Raw genomic sequence first — 21,542 nt, 5'->3', positions numbered from 1 at the left:
CATTTCATTCCACAAACGTTTCGATTTCCGGTAAATGCGATATATTTCACTCGAAATGATATAAAAATTATATCTCATGTCATCTTGTTGACTATTAATATCTATTTTTTAAGAAAATAATTATTAAAATCAGCTTAAAATAAACTTCTTTGATATAGCTGTTTATTTTATAAAAATGAAAAATGCGCTTTTGTTCAGATTACTGTGAAGTAATTTAAAGTAGTTTCACAGAGCGCTATCTTCAAATTGTTATAAATGCGCATATGAAGTACAATGGAAACCATAATTTAAAAGCTCTTTGGGATGAGCTAGTACTAAAATTAAGCTCTTGGGATATGGCACATTAACTGTGAATAAATATAAGAAAATAAGTAATTCTGTTTTAGGGATAACATGTGGCGGTTAAAAATGTTTTGTTACGTTGGAGAGATTCACTGTTTGGAACTCTAAGGTAAAAACTGTTGAATTAAACATCTATATAAAAAGAACAACTACAGTTTCTTCGATAATAACATGTGTTTGTCTTAATGAAAAAAATACTATTTATAACGAGTTAAAAATGTTACCAAAGAGATGCTGAGGTAAAAAATGTTGACTTCAAAAACAACACGAACTGCAATCCAAATTGCTACAATAAATAATATTGCTTTTGTTCATAGTGCAGTTGTACTTGGCTGTACTGAAGAAAAGTAAAATTGTATTTTACATGATCATGGAGATTTTTTGTCCATTAAGTTAGTTATAATTCAAACCGCGCAAACCAACTGCCATCGCTTCACTTCATAAATATAAAGTACGTATGTGTCAGAGGCAAATGTGATGAAAAGATATTTAAAAAATATATATTTAGAATAAACATTCAGGCCCGTAAACCAAATTTCAAACTCCTCAGTCAACTTTGCTCTGTCTCATAGTCTTTTACACGGATTGTGTATGTTTGCATATAAACATTATTTGAAGAAGGCATATAGATAAAAAGTATGCAGGTTATTGAAATTTCAGTTTTTTGAGATATTTGATTCAAACTTGGGATCCACATTTTTCAAAAGAGTCTACATCAATTAGTCCTTAAAACCAATTCGAAAATCTACAAATGTGATTTTTTTAGGATTCACCCCCGATCCCTCGTTTAGAGACCCTTTTGTACTTTTTGTATTAACCTTTCAATTCGCATTATTCCCAATATTTAATTCCGCTCCTTTTGTTCTAACATTACCGTATTAAATAGATGAATAGGAAGCATGTTTTTGAAAATGTGCTAAAAGAGAACAAAGAGGTGTTGAAAATGTTTAGTGTTGTGAGGTACCTGCTCCTATATAAATTACATCAATATATGTTGATAACATCCATAAAATAATTGTAAAATAATTGTAATTGTTTTCCTTATATGTTATAAACTTTTTTTAGTGGCTTAAAAAAGAAACAGGCATACAAAGTTTTGGAAATAATTGGAAGTAAACTAAATTATTAAGTTGTTAAAATATAAACGCCGATCATACAGCATCTATTTCTAACACGTGCAGGACGGTTGTATGCAATAGTACATAAGTTGAAAGTGATCACAAAGAAAGCGATAAATATGGCAAATAAAGGCCGCTCCTGAGCGTCAAAAAATGAACAAAGTCCCGGAAGCGATAAAGTTGCTTGAACATCACCACGAACTTGAGCATCATTCCACCGTCGAACTGTTACTGGGAGTATGTATTGTGTTCCCAGGAAACTTCAATTCGTTTATTTTGCGTTAGTCCTTGAACCAGGATCGAGGTTCATTAAGCACTATTGTCACAACCAAGTGTGAATTGATCATCAACTTCATATTCGTATTGAAATCATTGAACTTTGTTCAGCCACCCCAGTAAATCAACGTCTCAGGAGAGCTTTGAACCTCACAACTACAGTGTACCAGGAACGCGTCGATTTAATTTAAAGCGTGGCAGGAAGAAACTACAAAAATTTTCTTTCTTTTGTTATTGGACAATCCAAAGTCATCCGTATTAATGGTCCATAACGTTGTCATTGCCCAGCCTTTGTCCCCGACACTGTGTGTTAAGACAACTTTCTAACTTCGACAGTGCGGCCGCAGTCGCCATGTTGATTACCGGCCAATTTTTAATATCGCGCTTTGTCTGTCGCGTGTATCTCTTTGTTCAACCCAACGATACGCAGTCGCAGACGAACGTTTCGAGCGCACTCGACAGTGTCGACCCAACCCGAAACCCAGCAAACGTCAGTTTTCCGTAGAAAGGCGTTTTGGGTGGTTCTCCGTAACGAGGTTCTATACCAATTACCCAACTTTCCTCAGTTTTTCTTACTTCTTAGTTAGGTGTTTGTGTGCAGCGCGAGTTCAGGAAGTGACGGAGTTCGATTGGATTATCAGTGTGCAATTGTGAAGTGGATTTTGAGCCATACGCCTAGACTCATTAATCTTTTGTGGGCTGTGGATATGACTGACAGCCACTGGCGTAGGTAGAGTAGTTTCAGTGGCTCATCTGAATGTGCAATTCTCTATGCGTTTAGTGTCCACGGTGTCGAGTGTCCAATACTATGGAATGGTCACATTTTAATAATTGAGTGTATTACCTGGAAATTAAATCGTTGTGCAATAGACAAAGTTCTGGTCATAATTTTGCTAAAAATGTGAGTAGTCTTTTTTATTTTAATGATAATGCTTTGTTGTAATATTCATCCTTCAGCAATTGTGCGGAATTTGAATCATTTTCATCAAATTCTTATCTGTTGCCTCGTCATTTTGTGCTGCCAGTCCAAATGATTGGTGATTCGTGGAGTTAACAGACACGCAATTGACTACGTCATTCTGCGCCGTAAAATCTAATTAACACGGAAACACCTTACTATTGTTTTCATTACACGACCTTAGTATTCATTAAATTAATTTGTTGATCCCAAATTATTTATTTTAATTTGGCGTAAAATTTGGACACTTCTTTTATGCCAAACCAGTTCGATTTTACCAAATGTAACGAAAAATTGTTAAAGGAAAAATATTCTTGAATTACTTTATTTTTTACACAAAAATTCCAGTTGATAGTTGTACAAATTGTGACATTTTAAAAGGAATTTCATATATATATAGTTCATTATTGTGTTGTCATATTATGTTTAATTACGTTAGTTTCTTGAGTTTTTGATATACAAGATTTAGGGTCTAATTATTAACGTGCCGCAACGTGAACATCAAGCTAGTTTTAATAGAACCATAAATCCAATACTGATTGTCTACTCCTATGTTTTGATGGAAAAATATTTACAGTTAAAATTTGAAACCATATTAATAATTTGGCTATTGGTAAAAAAATGTATAGAATCCTGAATCAAAATAATTATTCTTCTTGATTTTGAATAACTTACCAAAAATATAAAACTCTCTGAAGTACTACAGATAAGATACCTTGTCTGCATAACCATACTAAAGATTAGTCTGATCTAAGTCATTCACCATTATATATTGTATACAAAGCTTAAAAAGATAATCGAAGAAGACTTAACCTAAACCAAATTAACCCCATTCACCATGATACATTGTCCCCAGAATTTGCAAAGGTAGCAATTGCAAACTAAAGATGTCACGCCTTTAAAGTAACTAGCATTCTGGTTTATTTAAAGCAATACAAATAGCTTCAAAATAATTAACCTTAATAAACTTTAGTAAACAAGTAAAAAGCAATTGCAAATTGGCTTAAAAGTTCAAATTTACTTATTTGCTCAGTTGGTACAATTATGGTTTTATCTGCAAAGAAACCTGGTAACAGTATTAAAGTTTTATCAGCTGTTGATTGGTAAGTATCACTGATGTCAGAGTTCTAGGTGATCAATGTGTACAGGAAATATGTATATAATGGCAACGATCGTCTGAATTTCATTTTCTATTGCGTATTATAAATAGTAGATAGTATTTTCAATACAATAATATTTTTATATGCGATAATATCTCGCCGTTTTAATGAAAGTATGTTTCTTAATTGCGTGTGCGTTAAAGTCGACGAGAATCTCAGAAGTGTTTGATTCAACTTGTGGGTCGTAAGATTTTTTTCTTACTTTATTAGTGCAAAAATAAACTACAGAATGATTTATTACTATTTTGGAAATTTTGCGCATATTCAAAATCAGGCCCTTTTTCAAGATTACACAGCTGCATTGTTCAGTTCCGCACATTCCCCGGACATACACTGGGCTACTCTGGCAGAAAAGTAGCACCATATAACGCATCTACGCGTCAGTCGATGTTGCAAATACTTTCACGAGTCATCTCGACTCAAATGTAAGATTGATATAGAAATATACTCTATATCCGACTAATTAGTGCATGATTCGTTCTCTATTTTTTGGAACCAAAGTCAACGAAAAATAAGTATACTATGGAAGCACGTGTCAAATAAATCAAATGTAAAGTATTGAATACAGGAACGATTCTACTCAAACAGAAATACGTGTAAATTGTTCCAGAAAGGTCTCTTAAGTTAGTTTTGTCGCACTGTTAACAATTTTGACGTAATTTACCGTTACGGCGTCGGTCCCAATAACATACCTTACTTGTACTAGTAATAATTATAAATATAAATAAAATATAAAAATATAAATAAAAAAATAAATAAATAAATATAATATTATAAATTATTTATCTTAATTGAGTAAGGTCTAATTAGCTAGTTATGAAATTATTTAGTTCAGTGTAAATGATTTATTCTTCAGTTCTAATTGTAATAAAAACGTAGAAGTGAATAACGAAGATTACTGGTGGATCAATTCCTGAAACCTAAGGTTTGTGATTCATTCGACTGAGAATTCTGTATGAATAAAGTCGTGCGCCATTATCGAGTGTAACAATTTATTTTTCGACTCCTATACCACTAAATTAACAGTGTTCAGCTGGGACACGCTGATAGATTAACATAATAACCATGACAACCATGCCAAGATGCGTGTCTTATAGCTTCCATTATTACAGAAGTGTATTTTAAACTCTTCTATAATGTTTAGAACCTATTTTTAAGAAATGTTTACAACAAAATAAACTTAAAAACAATTTAAGACAGATACTCTATTTAAAATATATAAAAATACATGTTCTTTCAACAAACCTGGTCCAAGGTAACTACATATTAGAAACGAAGGGCATTTACACATTATGCACGTGATCATAATGAATAAAAATCATATTTTAAGCACCTAAACCCAAATGTTGTATATCACAGAAACGCAAGGAATTTGTTTAAGTCAAACTGCTGCAAATTGTGACAGCAATCGACTTCTCATGGGCGTCAAAATTTACGAGGGCCGATATTAGATAAACCAAGCTTAACCCACGTTTCAATTCTCGGCCAAGTGATTTCGTCACTTGTTTCAATATGACCGCGTGTTTAATGTGTAAACAACCTTCATTTCTGAAATGTGTCCTGACCTTTTAATATTGTTCTTTCCCGGGGTCATCAGTCATTTCATTTTCAAAAAATCAATTTTTAGTTCTGCGGGTACTCATTAGGTCCGGTTGTATTTACATTATACCATCATTTTAAGTTCACATGCAAATAAAATGAAACATTTCACGATAAGACTTAACTAGAAGTAAGTTTCCTACCAGTATGCTTACGTAAGTGGATTTCTCCAATATGAAATCACGATTGACAATTATAATTTTTTACTTAAATGGGTAATTTCTTGGAAAAATAGTTTTCCTGTTGTTATTGTCAAATTAGGAATAACAAATTTAAAACCTACTTTCCTGGTGTGCTTATCAAATAATAATAACATACATCTGAGATTTTTTGTGGAACATACTGCGTACATTCCACGTGGGAGACCCTATTTACAAATGAGCTGAATGTTGTTTATTAGAAAAGTTCAAAGTCAAATTCAAAATATTTACTCCGTCGAGCTTTACTTTTGTGCGTTGCACATGCTTCCTTAAATCCGAGCTTCTTAAAAGCGGACGTAAAGAACTTAAATCCGGTTATATCGAAAGTATAACCTAGAGCAAATAGTAAATTATAATATTGTCACATGAAAATCTATTCTATCCATGACAATCTCTTTCAGTGCTTCTAAATCAGTTTCATTATTTTAAATTCTGAATTATTTTCTTACATTAACAGATGGAAGGTGTCTACTTAAAATTGTGACATCTGAGTTTTTTTGAGGTATGTAAACATTCGTTTTGGACGTAATTAGTTGCTAGCCATAGAAATAAAATGTTTCAAAATATTCTTATTAAAATTTAGAAATAAACTTATCTATGTCAACTGAAACATTAATTCAATTGATATTGGTGTGAATATTGGCCAAGTACAGCAGAGTCAACAGTTCTTAAACTGTGGTAGCTGTCTGCTGAATGATGCGCTACCATTCAAATAGAGTTAAATGGAAGCTAACGTTAATTCTCCTCGGAATATCAAACAGTTGTAAAACTATTGCACAACTGTGACCTCCACTGAATGTGGCCATTAATTTTTGTGCTACTCCTACTTACAGAACAGGTAACATTCTGATGTGGTAGTACACAAAAATCAATGGAAATATATTTTAAGAAATTTTCGAATGGTGATTACACCACGTTTTTGCATGATAATGATGTCTTAGTAAACAACGGCACAAGTTGCTGCTAGGACTCGCACTAGAATTAACACACCTCAAATCCGGTCGTTTTTGGACTTAAATTATAGATTAATAAAAGAATAAAAGAACTTGAAATTGTGACATGATTATTTGCCAGTTTTTTTTATAGTTTTAGTTAAGTCGCATAATACCTGATGGATTTTTCTGAAGCATTTTGGTATGCGTATGTACCTTCAACTTCTTCGTTAACGTGAATAGTAAGATGAGTCTGTTCTCCTTATGGGCAATGGGCCCGGCTGGTACACTGTCCATGTCCGGTGTTGTGCTTCGTAATGCGTACGTTGTACGAAAACAGGTTTTCCTAATTCCTGGCTTTCACCGTCGCCGTCCGTGGTTCCGTTATCTGGGGCATTCGCGCAGCCTAAAATGAAAGGCATTAATGGTTTATTCGCCTATCTTATCAAGGCCATTTGAAATCTTGAAAATTGCCCAACCGATCGTAAAATGTTATCACAAGTGGTGCAATAAATAACCATATAAACCATACAAATAACCAATAAAGTACCAGAAAAAATGTCTATTTTAAATATTACTTATTCGTCTTATACCATCAAATGGAAAGTCTTAGTTTATCTTCTGCTATGCTATTTATTTTTCCCGACCTTGGAGGAAACCATAGAATGACCCGCCAAGGCCGAACGCTTGGGTGTTTGTGTGGTCAAGTCGAGGGTCAGGTGCATTCAACCCTACAAGGACGGCTTTCTGTTCCCTTTGTATTTATCAGTCGAGAGTAAATACATATTTATAATACAGTAATGTTTGTTCATAACGGCCCGTAAGGGATCCTCAAAAACCTAGTTCCATCGTTATTGAATATGTCCGCATCCTTTGAAGTATCTTTTAATTATTGGCCGCTTGTACACCAGTCAGTCTTTTACAACGTCCATATCACAACCACAGAAAAATCTCCAACAATTTTTCCACTAGTTACATTATGTCCTCTTTTAAACCTCTCGGCACAATTTCTATTAAATTAAGAATTTTGATCTGTTAACAAATTCTTTCTAAGCTTTTCAGCCTTCGATTGTAATATGGCACTACTAACGGTTACATATTTTAGGTCTTCGCTGTGAGAATCGTTTTACAAGTCTCTAATCGACTGTACAGTTCGTCTGGTTAAAAATGTTTTTAACATTTTTGTTTTGACATTCTTCAACTTCAATATTTTTTCTCTATTCGAAATTGTATAAACCAGGAATTAAAATGTGGGACTGTAATTTTCATTCAGTTGCAATTGAAATTTGAAGAAAACGACATAAATTTGCGACAAATTTATAGGATGTTTGAAGATTTCATGAAATGTCCACCATCGATTTACTTACTCCAACTTCCGAAGACCATTGCTTTATGTCACAACTTTCTGCAGTCTCTTGCCAATATAATATTTCCCATTCCTAGTGAGAGATTTACAAGTTTTTGGTCCCAACTCATGCATGATCGCACGCATCTTTTCAACATTCTACACTGGTGCAGGCTAAAGTCTCAAGCCAAACTAACCCGTGTGCACCTGCAACGTGTTTTGTATTGTATGTGTAAGCGAACGATTTGGGGAAAAGCCTCTGCATACTTAGTGAAATACCGATTTAAGTTCGTTACAACCTAAAACTTTTTGCTTTTATGCAATACATTAAGGTTCGTTTTACCCAACAGTTCCCCCATAAACCTGTTCGTTGAGAAAAATTTAACACACGGTTTGTTTAATGGTGGTTTGCTTGGTACTCTATAGATAAGTTCGCTGTAACCGGAAGTTCGCAATAAGTGGGTCCGTTTAAAGGAAACGTTATGGTATTTACGTACGTATAGAGGGCTGAAAGAAGCAAATTGCGACTGTGGCCAAAGTATGGTAATATAATTTAGCCTTCATCCGGTCAAGGGCGTAATTTTTCTTTCTGCTAGTGGTGCGCACTATGTTTTACTCACAAATGATATTTTTTAATATTCTCTATATATGTCTAATGACGGGCGTTATTGTAACTTTACGGTCCGTTGCCGTGAGCGACAGGCCATAAAAAACGTCCATTGGTCGTAAACTGGTTGTTTCCGCCATGGAAACTGAAAAGTATACACAGTTTCGATCTATTTGAGTGCAAAATAATTTAATAAAATATAGGATTTAGTAAAGTTGAATTATAAACAATATTTATTTGTCTGTCTTTTTTGGCTCGTGACTCCGATTATTGTTACAACCATGTCCTGTTCTGTTCTGTAGCCTACACATCTTCACCCTCATTTTTTCTGTGTGAGAGTCTATCACCAAAAGAATAACGAATGTAAGATGAACTTTGTCATGGAGGAAGGTTGATTGACCTTTTTTCAAGAAAGAGCACTGGCCCTGAAATGCAGGCTGGGCCCCATACTTATTTACAACAGTTCTCAGAAACACCTGGCGCTTCTGACTGGCTTTTTATAGCCAGGTGCAAGCATGTTGCAGTATCAGCTGTTCACTGATTTTAGTGTAACATTCCTCCCTTTAAAATAGGTCCTTCATGCTTATTCTTAGGATCAAAATTGCGAGAAGGTACTAAAAAAATGTATGTAATGGTATATAGTTTTAAAAAGCATGTTACAGTCCTGGTCTGTGATTTTAGTTTTACAAACTCTTGGGTATTATTTTCTTATTCTTGTATCTCACAACTTCATTTATAAATTTTCTCAAACTTCTCAAGGTTTCTATCTGGAAGCTTTAGTTATTTTTATCCGTTTACCATTGTTGGCGCCGAAACACTACTGCTGGGTAAGTAGTAGCTGCAGTTGACATTTAGTTAGGAAAGATACGTCACCTTGAATCAGCCTTTGTTTGTTATTTCAATGTGTTGCTTATGTATTTGTCGTGTTTCGTAATATTGAGGTAGGTCAAATATTTATAATCGTTAATAATAAAAGAATTTATTTCTATTGAAGGGAGTTTTCTTTGAGGAGCCCTCTATTGAGTATTTTTTGCTTCTCGGGTAGTTATAACTCCATGTGAGATTATGGGGTATAGAAATAAAAGAATCTAAGACAGATTGTTTCTGTTAGAACTCTAATTTCTTTATTACAGTCAGAAGGCACGTGTTAACGGTCAAAAAATCTGTAAGGAACTAACTCCTAAAGACTCGCACTTTTACCACCCATCAGTATAAATCAGTATTAAAAGGGTCAAACACTGCAACCATTCTCTTGATTTATTGTCCTGGTCATCTGGTCTTTACATGGGTGAAAATACTAACTTCAAGAAACAAAAGACCCAAAACCCATACTTTCTTCTTTCTTCTGTTTTAAGAAAAGGAGTCATAAATTGAACAAACTTGACTCTTACAGACAATAAATTTGAGAACATAAAGACTATTGAATTTTGGACGTGAACACTTGTATCAGAAATCCAACACTCCAGGTTGCGTTAAGACAAAAAAACAATAAAAAGACTGCGACTAAAGTATGGTCATTAGCTTAAGTGAAAATGGAAAATTGGAACGTTCACAACTGTTTAAATTGCCTAGTGAAGACGTAGTGGGACCAGTCTTCTTACTGCTGACTAAACTTAATGATCATATGCAGCTGGGGGTACCCTCTGACATTTTGCCCCCTACGAAGAACTGTAATCCGACATACAACGTGGTCTCCTTTACAAGAGAACACTGATGGACCAAACCCTATTAAAAGTGGACTGTTATGTTTACGGATGGCTCCAAAACCCGAGAGGGAAACTGGCGTTGGAACGTACCGTAGCATAATAATAATCACGGCCTTCGGCCGAATCTGGGGAAATACGCATCTATATTTTAAGTGGAGCTATTGAATTATGCGCCAGGTCGATTACAAAGCGAAATTGGATGAAGGAAAAGAACGTACATATTTTATCCGGATTGTGCTCAAAGCGCTTAAAGCTGAAATTCTCCTCTCCATTGTTTGGTAAATCCGAAATACTCTTAACTGTAACCGAGCGAGCAACAGATTGATCCTGATATAATGGATTCCTAGTTACAGAAGCTCGGAGGGCAGCGAAGTCGCCAATTCCCTTGTACCACAGCCAGTTCTTGGAATATCCGGAGAAATAACGAGGGAGGCCATCATCGTTCGGTCCAGGAAAAATCCAAAACATTGAAGATTCCCATCATAAAAATGTACAGACCGCTCAAGCTGGCAAGCCGCGAAATCGACCTGGTTGCAATAAAATTCCCCGAACCATTGGCGGGGGCATGAGTGAATTTCAAGATGGCGTCACTGGCAATGAACAAATCGTACTTACGTGCCGTTACGAAATAAATACTCAAGTCCCCACATAACGCAAACATAATCCTAACGAGATTGCGAATGGGTGACCTTTGCTCGAAAATGGAACGAGAAGCGCACACAAATGCAGTCACTTTCTTCGTTAATGAAACAAGTGCAACGGAACTTGTACTATGGAGAACGATTTCGTAATTCGACCCACTAACCCACTTTACGCTTCTTAATCGAGAAATCGAGCAATGCAAACAAATGTGCTTTGACAGTTGAGAATGAGAGAGATGAAGTGAGAACGATGAGCCCACGTTGGAATTGAAAATTTGAGGAAACTTTTCTTCTTTGAGGAGACTTTAACGTGACCTACACCTGTACTTGGTAGTAAACAGCAAACATAACCGATTTAAATGTGATACGTATAATTCTGCAGTTTAGCAGAAGACGAAGCATATGTATAAAGGCCTAAATACAAAACTTACATAAATAAAGGAAATTCGCTTATTTGTGTGTAATACATAACACATCCTTTTAAATCGTACGCTCCGTATGTTCTGGCATTACTGAATGTGTCATGGGATTTTAGGAATATGTAATAAGTAGTACATACCGCTATACCCATATGATTCATAAAACTTGTACCTATACACAGCACCTAAACATTGTTGTACAAATTTGGAACTGTCAATCAATTTCGTAGTCAAACAACCAAAACTTAATTAAATTTCTATAATCTGACTGAATTGAAGGAATATAATTTGGGAGAAATTTCTAGTTAGGTACTTCAAGTAAAGTCAAAAGAGGCTTATGAAAGCCTCTTTTGAAAGATATTTTGTTATAAAACAAAATATTTTTTTCCAGTGTCTCAAACCGAGCAGTTAAGGGTGGTGTTGTTAAACTTCAGGCGTAAATCAAAGCAGGGCATCAGTGCGAGTCTGCTCTTCAGCGTCGGCTTCAAGATGGAGCGCGAGTCGAATCCCATGCAAGCTCTGTGTAGATCAGGATGTGGATTTTATGGGAATCCTGCCACCGATGGCCTCTGCTCTTTATGTTATAAGGTAAATTAAAATTTTTGAGCAAGATCTTTTTAGGTACCTACAAATGTTTGAAATTTTTAAGGCTGTTTATAGCCCCGTAACGACAGCAATAAACTCCTCATATTCACTCCGAGTTTATCCTTACAGCGTACAGTTAAACTATGAAGGGCTGTCAAATTTCGATGTCTCAATTTCCTTGCTGCTTACAGTTATTTACATCTTACCACAATGAAATATGGCCAAATCAATCAGTCATCAAATATAATTTAATAAATGGATTCTTTCCAATTCCAAAACGCCACGCGTTTTAATCAAAATATCATAGAGCACTTCAAAACAAGGAGTTTATGTATTTATAATTTGATGAAATTTGAATGAAATGAAATTTTTGAAACACGTCATATTTTTCCGGAACTGGGAAATGTGAGAAGGTTAATAAGGCCTATTTCGAATTTGTTATCTCATTCTAGTTCTGTTTAACTCGAGCACCTCGAAGACCGATTTCCACCCTATTGGGTCTCGTCAGTTTTGTTCATGTGCAGTCAATTACACGCAGACAGAAATCGACAATGTGGTCCCATACTGAATCTTCTAGTGTAAGCATTATGATTTGCAAAAGGCCCAACCTATAGCCCAAGGCAATGAAGATAAAACCTTAGGAAAAATCTGAAATTACAGCCTATTCCCGCTTTATGCCTCATTCTGTGCGTTAATTGACTCGAACTAAACTGATAGGACCTAATAGAGTGAAAACAGGTCATCGGGATGCTCGAATTAATTAAATACAGGGTAGAATGATTCATAAAAAAGTAATAGGCCGTAATTTCCTCAATTTTTGTCTGCGATTATTGCGTTTATCCTCATTGTTTTTACATTCGAAGATCTTCACTGTGAATATGTCATTCTTACTTTGTTTGATGTTATTAAATTTTGCTTCAAAAGCATAAAATATATTAAGCATTTTGCATAAAGTGATCAGTACAGTTTTTTGAATGGTTATGATTAAAAGTATTATATTTGTGCTAGACGAAAAATAGAACGTGCTTGCAGTAGCTATAAATGTCGAATTAACTGTATATTTACAACGGGGTAGGGTTCAACATTAAAGATAACGAACCGTATACAGTATACACATCATGCGTGCGAGCAAAACAACCCATATCTTATTGATTGCCCACTCGACCTCTCTAGACACATGAACATGAGCCATGACCATCACGTGACCTCGCTCTGCAGACAATTGTATATTATTTGCTAAAACTTTCAAACTAAATACTGTATAATAAAAAACTCGAGCTTAGTGATATGTAAAACTCGTCAAGATTCGGCACATGCGAGCTCATGTATGGGTATAGCTTTTTCTTACTCAATAAACATTTATTTATTTATTTATCATGCAGGGTGTCAATTTGAAAACTTCCCACCCGTATTATCTCGAAACGGATAGATATTAAAAAAATCTCCGGAACACGTCATTTTTGTTATAGAGGGGGAATAATTTTTTATGTAGAATTCACTGCGCCTCCCCAACCCTTTGCCCGGCAGAGCCACCCTCTCAAATATTTTAAATGGTAAAGAGGTTTAAGTGATACATTATTTTAAGGGGCTTTTCATTCTCTACATTTTAGTACTTCATTTATTGCATTCAACTGTTGCGTTATCAAGTGGTGTTCATTCTAAAATCATTTTTCCCAATAGTGTTTTGATAGCGTTCAAACTAAGATTTTTTTATTCAAGCATGTTTTATGATTACGAAATTATTGTAATAAATCACTTTATTAACCTATTGACTTATTGTTTGTAACTAAAATAAATTTCCCCCATCCTCGAACAGAAACATCTTTGTAAAATATGATTTTTTTCGTTGTTCATTTTTGTTCGCAATGGAATGCCATTTGGATGAATTCTGATATTACCGTGCATGGAAAATATTATTTATTTTCCTGTGGCATTGCTCGATATTAATGGTTATTCAAATCGATTTAAATTTATTGCAATAATTCGTGTGTTATTGTGAATAATTTTTAAAATGGTACACGTAATTCAACAAAGGACTGAAAATATTTGTCTTTATGGGGATCAAGGAGGATGCGCAAGAAAAACAGCGGAAGTTTTTAATGCTAGAAACGCTAATTCGGGCGTGAGTCACAGATAAGTTTTCGACTTGACACATGGGGGGTGAGTCCTGAAGCACCAAACAAATCTATCGATTCTTTCAAAGTCATGGGCATTCATCATCATTTGCTCAAAGTCATGGATATACTAACGGCGTATACCACAAGTCGTTAGAACAAAATAAAGCCCGACTATCCCGATTATTAGTGCCCGCGCATTACGAATATCTTGTTGATTGTTGCCGCATTCGTGCGAACCATTTATGACGTGATATTGGTACGAAAACTTACAAAAAAATGTCCAACCTGCCTTTTGTAAAGGTACAGCTGATTAGTCCTGGAAACGATATGAAATAATATGCGATACTTCCAGATTTAACAAAATGGGGAAAAAGTTACGAATTCAAGGCTGTAGTTTCATTATGCAAACATTCCCGGATGAGATAAAAAATACATTTCCTATTTCACATAGAGTTTAATCGAAAAAGAAGTCATAAGTTTTTTAAGAACAATAATAATTTGGAAGTTCATACGTCGTATTTATAATTGATATACATAAATAATAAAGATAGTCACTACCAACGTTAACATTTTGTTTTAGCCTGTTAAAACTTAACAACTTGTAGGGCTGAATAATATATGTGGTCTAATAAATTTAATTCCCCCGTGAGGAATAGCCATAAGCATCGTGTCGTTACCCTGCAGGGGCAATGGCTTTTCCATCAAATTGTTCGGAATTTGTAATTTTTATTAATAACATGTTTGTGGATAACGTATTTGATACTTTGAAAAAATCTTGGATAGCGTTAGAGTTGCCTTTGGAAGAGCTAAAATTGACAAAATATTTCGGCTCAAACTAGAGATGCAAACGGTCGACATTTAATTTCCTAAATCGTATTTAAAAATAGTAAACCTGCGTTGACCGTGGACACTACTATTAAGGTTGTGGAGCATTGAAAAAGCACTTTTCGAACCTTCACTTTCGACATCACAAAAATTAGGGATCAAAATGATGCTGTATCTCGGAAACAAAAAAATATTGCCAAACAATTTTCGTTTCGAGTTAACTCGATTAGTTTATCCCGTATTTCGAATACCTTGTTTGTCCTGCTATCACTTGGGTCTATCTAAGAATCGATATCTTTTGCAAAGGTACGAGTGATAGGACGAATGATAACGATCCGATTGTCTCCAGACGTTCAAATAACTTTACACTCCTTTTTGCGAGCGTAGGGTCTGGCCATGGAAATAATACGCAAAACGACATAATGTACAGTGTGTATGTTTGAGGAATGACATAAATAGTGTCAAAACCCACTTATAGTGGTCACCAATGCAAGAAATAAAATTAAGCAAGGTTAAATTAGGTACAATGATTAAACATCGATTATTTACCTTCCGGAATCATGATGGAATCATGGCAGCAAAAATTGTTATTCCTCAGCTTTTAAGAAGAGAGGTTTCAGTTACTGCACTGCCCAATCTCACATTCGCCTTTGGCTTTTTTCGGGCCGCCGAAATGTTTACTTCGATTAAATTTGAGCTCATTCGTAGTATGCTATTCAGAGGTCATGCGGCTTCGAAGATTCGAACACAATCGAGACGATATTCCCGAAAATGGCAAATAAAATTGAATTCTAAAATTGCTATTTTTACCTTTTTTCAAATCAAAATTTATTGAAACAGCGTTCCGTTGCAAACAAAAATAAACAATTAACAAAAAATCATATTCTACATAGATTTTTTTTCCGAGAACCGAAAAAATTTATTACATTGATAAACATTCTATCAATGATTAATAAACCTTTTCTTTTGATGGTCGTCTCCACTAACAATAAATCAATAGGTTAGTAAATTGATTTATTACAACAATTTTCTAATCATAAAACATGCTTGGATAAAAAAAACGTTAATTTTAACGCTAGCAAAACACAAATAGAAAAAATTATTTTAAAATTATTAAAGACGCCTAACTTGACAACGTAACAGTCAAATGTAACAAATGAGGTACCAAAATGTAGGAAATGAAAAACCTTTTAAAGTGATGTGTCACTTTAACCCGTTTTACCATTTAAGATATTTGAGAGTGCGGCTCTGCGGAATAGAGGGTTGAAAGAGGTACAATGAACTCTATATAAAGTGTTGACTCTTTAAAAATTTAACCCGTTTCGAAATAATAGAGGTGGGAAATTTTCAAATTGACACCCTGTATGAATAGACCGAGGTTAATTGAGTAAGACCATTTACTAAAATGCAAGCAAAACGTTCGAACAAGTTTCAGAAGACACAGTAAGTAAAACAAAAATCCTAATATTTCTTTTATGTATGATGATATACGCAGACCCATGAGCAAATTTGACTACCGAAAATGTAGCGTTTTTTCCCCTATTTTAGGAACAGCTAAAAAAGAAGCAGCAGCTTCCCACAAACACGCCAGCTAGTCTTAGTTCCTACAGGGAAACCTCCACAGCTCAACCTACCATTAGCCATCATCTTCCATCCCCGTCTGCGGCCGATTTGTCTACAGAGGTAAGCAGTGCTTAGTAGCAAGGTACGAATTAACGGTACCATTGATCTTATGACACTCTCCTGCGGCGTCCAATCATTGTCAAAATTTTCAAGTAAAATGTCAAATGATAACTTGCAAAAGTCATCTTCGAAAACATCGAATCCGAGTGAGAAATCGAGTTCCAGCGAGAGTTTCTGTGATTCTCCGAATCTCGTTGATTTCACTGGATTTGTGCCATCGTTTACCGTTGAAGATTTTGCACTAACGCAGGTAGATCTTAGCTCATTCGTTTGAATTCGTTCTTCCGTCTATTATGTTTGGTCCCAAAAAAAGCATAAAATTTGGCCCCACATGCTACATCAAAGTGCCTTTTCATGTTATCTAATTTCAAAACCAATTATTTTTTATACTAAGTCTATAATCAATTATAAGCGCTTGGTGTATAAACACGTTCATTTCAACGCTTCCTAACCGGGTTCAGTTGGACTGAAAGTATTAAATAAATTGTAATACTTCAGCACTTGACGATTACTTAAATATTAATTATTGTTAAGACTGTCGAAGAATCGCAGTCGTCGCCCTCGCACCAGGCCTCAGTGGCGGCCGCCGCCGTGGCAGCCGTGGTGATCCCCTCCGCAGACGAAGCTCCATCGCCCAGCCCTTCGTCGAATTGCTCCGACTCCACTCCCAGCGGAAGCGAGGATAAAGACAGCGAAAAGGACGCCAAAAAGAAGAAAAACAGATGCGCGATGTGCCGCAAGAAGGTCGGGCTTACCGGTAAGTGAAAAAGACGATTTTTGTGGTATCGAGATATTTTGTCAGATCGTGCTTTACACCCTCATCTTAAACACACGATATAACCGTATACAGATATATCTGAGCAAACGCAATAATTGCCACTTTTCAGAGACATTCATATGAATAGCGCATGTGTTTCTTTTAGGATTCGAGTGCCGTTGTGGCGGTTTGTTCTGTGCAGTCCACCGATACAGCGACAAGCACGATTGCAGTTTTAACTACAGGGAGATGGGCGCCCAGGAGATCAGACGTAATAACCCGGTTGTGGTTGGAGAAAAAATCCAGAAAATCTGAGCCCCGCCACATCCGCGATACTCGCGGGAAGCACGCGGCCTTTTCCCAGGACACGTTTGAAACCGGAACCGCTCAACTATCGGGTGGGCCGACCGCGGGTCGGGACAAAGGTGATTTTTCATTTCTTTACCATTGTATTTTCGTTTCTCTCTTCGGTCCAACTACTCGAAAATCCATGATTTATTCGCTAGTAGAACCGAATTCGCTCGGTAGTTGCGGTTCGTGTTTAAAGGGATCCGTGCCGCTCTCGCACAACGTCTCGGGACAATATTAAGTGCAACGCATAGACGCTTTACACGCGATGAGGTTTCATGGGGTAGCGTTTTTCCGCGGCAAAATTGACACGTGTTGTGCCGGGAGTGTTTTTATTTACTAAGTGCTGGACACTTGATATTTCCACGCTCTGCGACAATATTCAATTTTTTTCTTTCAGATGAGGACGTCTTGACGCTTTGCGAAAGGGCGTTTGGTTTTAGTGAAAGACATTTAGGGAATTGTGAAGCATCTGAGACTGAGAATTGCCGAAGTTTCGACTATAAACTTTAGAGTGAAAAAAAATACGCTTGGGCCTTACAGTCGTAACATTCCCAATTCTTAGCTTGATTAATAGTTGTTTTCATGTTTTTTTCACCTAAAAAAATTGTCGGTTAAAAGCACGTCAATACTTAACACTTTTCTTGACGAATCGAAACGCCCTTTCATAGCCGACGTGCCCGTATATTACTAATTATTAGAAACAACCTCCAAGACTTGTCTGTTCAATGATTACCTTATTGCCACTCAAATAATATATTTCCGACGTTTAGTTTTTATTCAATAAATTAAAAATGAATAGGTATATTATAATTGTCATTTTTTAGCTTTGTTATGTATATAGCCGAGTTGTTTATTTGTTTTGCGGGCCTCGAAACTGGGTATAACTGAGTAGCCAGAGCCGAGAACTATTCTTTAAAATTTAAAAAGTTCATCTTCGTTAATTTGCCATCATTTTTTTTTTGTTCCTTTTTTTGGCTCCATAGGAGATCCTGTACAGGTAGTTCCGACTTCTGCAATCTCTCTTCGGCTTTAATTCACCCGCGTAATTGTTACCACAATTTAATAGGCCCGATTGTTGACTAAAGCCTTTTACGTTGGTAAATTGGAAGGCGGTAGATGGCGTGGTTTGAAGCTAGATTATGATAGCTGTGAAGGGTGACGGTGACAATCAAACTGTCACTAATACAAACCGATTTTGTTAGTTGTAATTTGACATCTTCATTTTTCAAAAGTGACAGTTCAATACATTTTGTAATTGGCATTAACGTCTGGCCTGGTTGCGCGCGAGTATACTGCCCAAAAATATGGGGATTCACCATAGGTTGAAATAATTTAGCGATGCACCAATCTGCTAAGTATCACGTAGATTTTCGATCATCAACTGCTGGGCTTCATTTCGATTAGTTTGTTGCCTCAAAATCTGTCAACTAATGAAATTAAGGCAAAAGTAGAGAAAACCAGTCGCGTTGCATACATAGATTTATAGCAAACTTCAGTTTCGTGAAATGTGGACCGAAATGGTAACATTGCACTGTGCTTTCTATGACCGCTCTGCGTTTACCTATGAAAGCAAGCTAGACGTTAATGATTTTGTTAGCTGAAAATTGCAATAAAGCGAGTTTTAATTTTAATAGAATCAATTGTTGTTGCCAGATTGTCACTTTTGTGATCGCGGAGTCACAGTTTGAGGGCGACCCATAGAATTAAAATACTATTTTGACGAATTGGGTTATCCTAAAATTATCGTACGAAATGGCCGTCGAAAGCTATCTGCGTCAGTCAAACTATCACTATAATGGAAAAAGTCGGTCATTTTGTTGTTTAGAGACGCACTTTTTGCATGTTCCATTTCGATTTTTGGTAGTACCATTAGTCATCTTTCTTTATTTCTGCCCACTGTGAGAAAAGTGTTAGACGCTGTCATTTAACTTGTAATGTCAGAGGTGCACATATAAGTTTTGAGTTGAAATGTACGTTCTTAAAATCAAATACGGACCTTAAACCATTTTTGATACATGTTCGAAATTGGATTTCAAATTCGATTAACTCCCGTATTCTGCATAGGTACATAAGTCGAGCTTAAGGCTAAATGTGGTTTAATACGATCCTTCTACATGCAAAATTGTCATTTTAACCCACCCTTGCGAGTTAAGTTAGCTTGTGGAATTACAGAGAATGCGGGGGTCATTTTTTTGATAATGACAGTATTGGCAAGTCTGTTTTAACAGATTTGTCAAATCCGTCAACTTCAACAGATTTGACAATATCAGCAGCAAAAGTAAAGTTACATAAGTACATGTTTTTAATAATTTTTTGAGAGTAACGCCTCACACATCAATAGATCAGGGTATTATAATAAAGTGACATAAATGACATAAGTCAACAAGGGTAATGGAAAATTTGAGTTTGGAGAATTTCCATCTTTGCCTCTTTCAATTCCTGTGGGAAATTTTCCTCCAAAAAATATCATTCGTACGGAACTATCAAGCCAACAAAGTTCATTTACTGATTGAACCTCAGGGTTCATTCACTCCGACCTTACGAGCGTAAAAATTAATATCTTTGGTTGAAATTCGCCACATTCGAAATTCGAAGATTGCACTATTAATTACCACGTTATACGCAGAAAGTAAATATATAGTCAATTTTCGCGTACTTTACGCGACTCCGGCTTGATATATTTAATATATCTGTTTATGACTTACAAAAATGTCGTCGACAACCACTTGAAACCTTGTTCGAAATCGCCTTCAACTAAGAACGTTGAGATACTCTCAGACATTATAACTATGCACTATTTTAACATAAAAAGCACAGATCCGACCATCTAGCACCTACCACGTCACTACTCCAAGTCTCTTATTTTTAATTTGCATAAAAGAAACTAAATTTTTATTTTCCCGCATTATGGGATTTGCTTCATTTAGGTTTGTCATTCTGAGTGATTATTAGGTCAAAACCTGTTAAATGAAAAGAAAAGAGATGAGATTCCATGTTATTTGTTGTATGCTGATGTGAAATATCCGGATAGGGGGCACGCCGTTCTTCTGCTAATTTCCCGTTGGTTTCTTTTTAATAGAATCTAGTCAGCTTTAACTTATTTAGTTTGAACAAGTGGTACAAACTTACAGGGAGTGTCTTGACCACGTTCCCTACATAAAACCTCAGCAAGCAGTATGATGCCTTTTAATTGAAAAATCCCAAGCCCCCTGCCTTTAAACGAAGTTTTAATTTGGGTTTTACGCATAAGGGTTTTGTTCTGGGTGTATGTATAACGTGTTAGCAAATGATTTTATTAACTTATTTGAGAGAGGAGTTAATAAAAATTTAGTGATATTAATTTTTAAGGTGTGTTACTGGCGCCCAGAAGAAATAACGATATACGTAATGTATAGTCGCATTCAGCATTAGTTTTGTTGGTTGTATTTCTGCGGGGTGAAGGGCTCGGCGTTTGTCGCGAGGCGCCGAGGCCTTTGCGTTGGTCTGAATATAACGGTTATGCTAATTTTGGGGCTATTTTTTGTTATTAGACAATGTGGTTTGTGTTAATCATGTAATGGTTTCCTAATGAGCACATTATTCTCCTGTGTATAGTTTTGAGCCATATTATGTATTGTGCAACAAAAATTTAGTAAATACCAAAAAAAGTTTGTTTTTTTTATCATTTATCGAAACCCAAACTGTTTAGTACATTATTATAATTATTATTATTATTATTATATTACTAAGTAAAGCCTTGTGTGGCAATGTCTAATAAATCTATTATTCAAACTACCGTAGTTTGTTTCTTTGTTTCCGATTTCCCACCTATGGACGAGCCCAAATAACAAAAACTGGTTAAAAGCAAAAACCTGACGATAAATACAATCACTCTCAAAGTCTCAGCACAGTACGTTACTTCATTAACAGGTGTAAATATTT

General features: G+C 35.6%; 1 protein-coding gene across 1 annotated transcript; it reads left to right on the top strand.

The window, feature by feature from the left end:
* Nucleotides 1-2,221: 2,221 nt before the first annotated feature.
* Nucleotides 2,222-21,400, top strand: drn (doctor no). Its single transcript, XM_066391407.1, has 5 exons — nt 2,222-2,637; nt 11,695-11,891; nt 16,379-16,513; nt 17,048-17,270; nt 17,437-21,400. The coding sequence occupies exons 2-5, from the start codon at nt 11,793-11,795 to the stop codon at nt 17,583-17,585; spliced, it is 606 nt and encodes a 201-aa protein (XP_066247504.1). The 5' UTR covers nt 2,222-2,637; nt 11,695-11,792; the 3' UTR covers nt 17,586-21,400.
* Nucleotides 21,401-21,542: the final 142 nt, after the last annotated feature.

This window comes from Euwallacea similis, chromosome 6 (genome assembly GCF_039881205.1).
Source record: "Euwallacea similis isolate ESF13 chromosome 6, ESF131.1, whole genome shotgun sequence".
In the NCBI taxonomy this organism is placed as follows: Eukaryota; Metazoa; Arthropoda; class Insecta; order Coleoptera; family Curculionidae; genus Euwallacea; species Euwallacea similis.
This window is presented reverse-complemented; position numbering and strand designations above follow the sequence as displayed.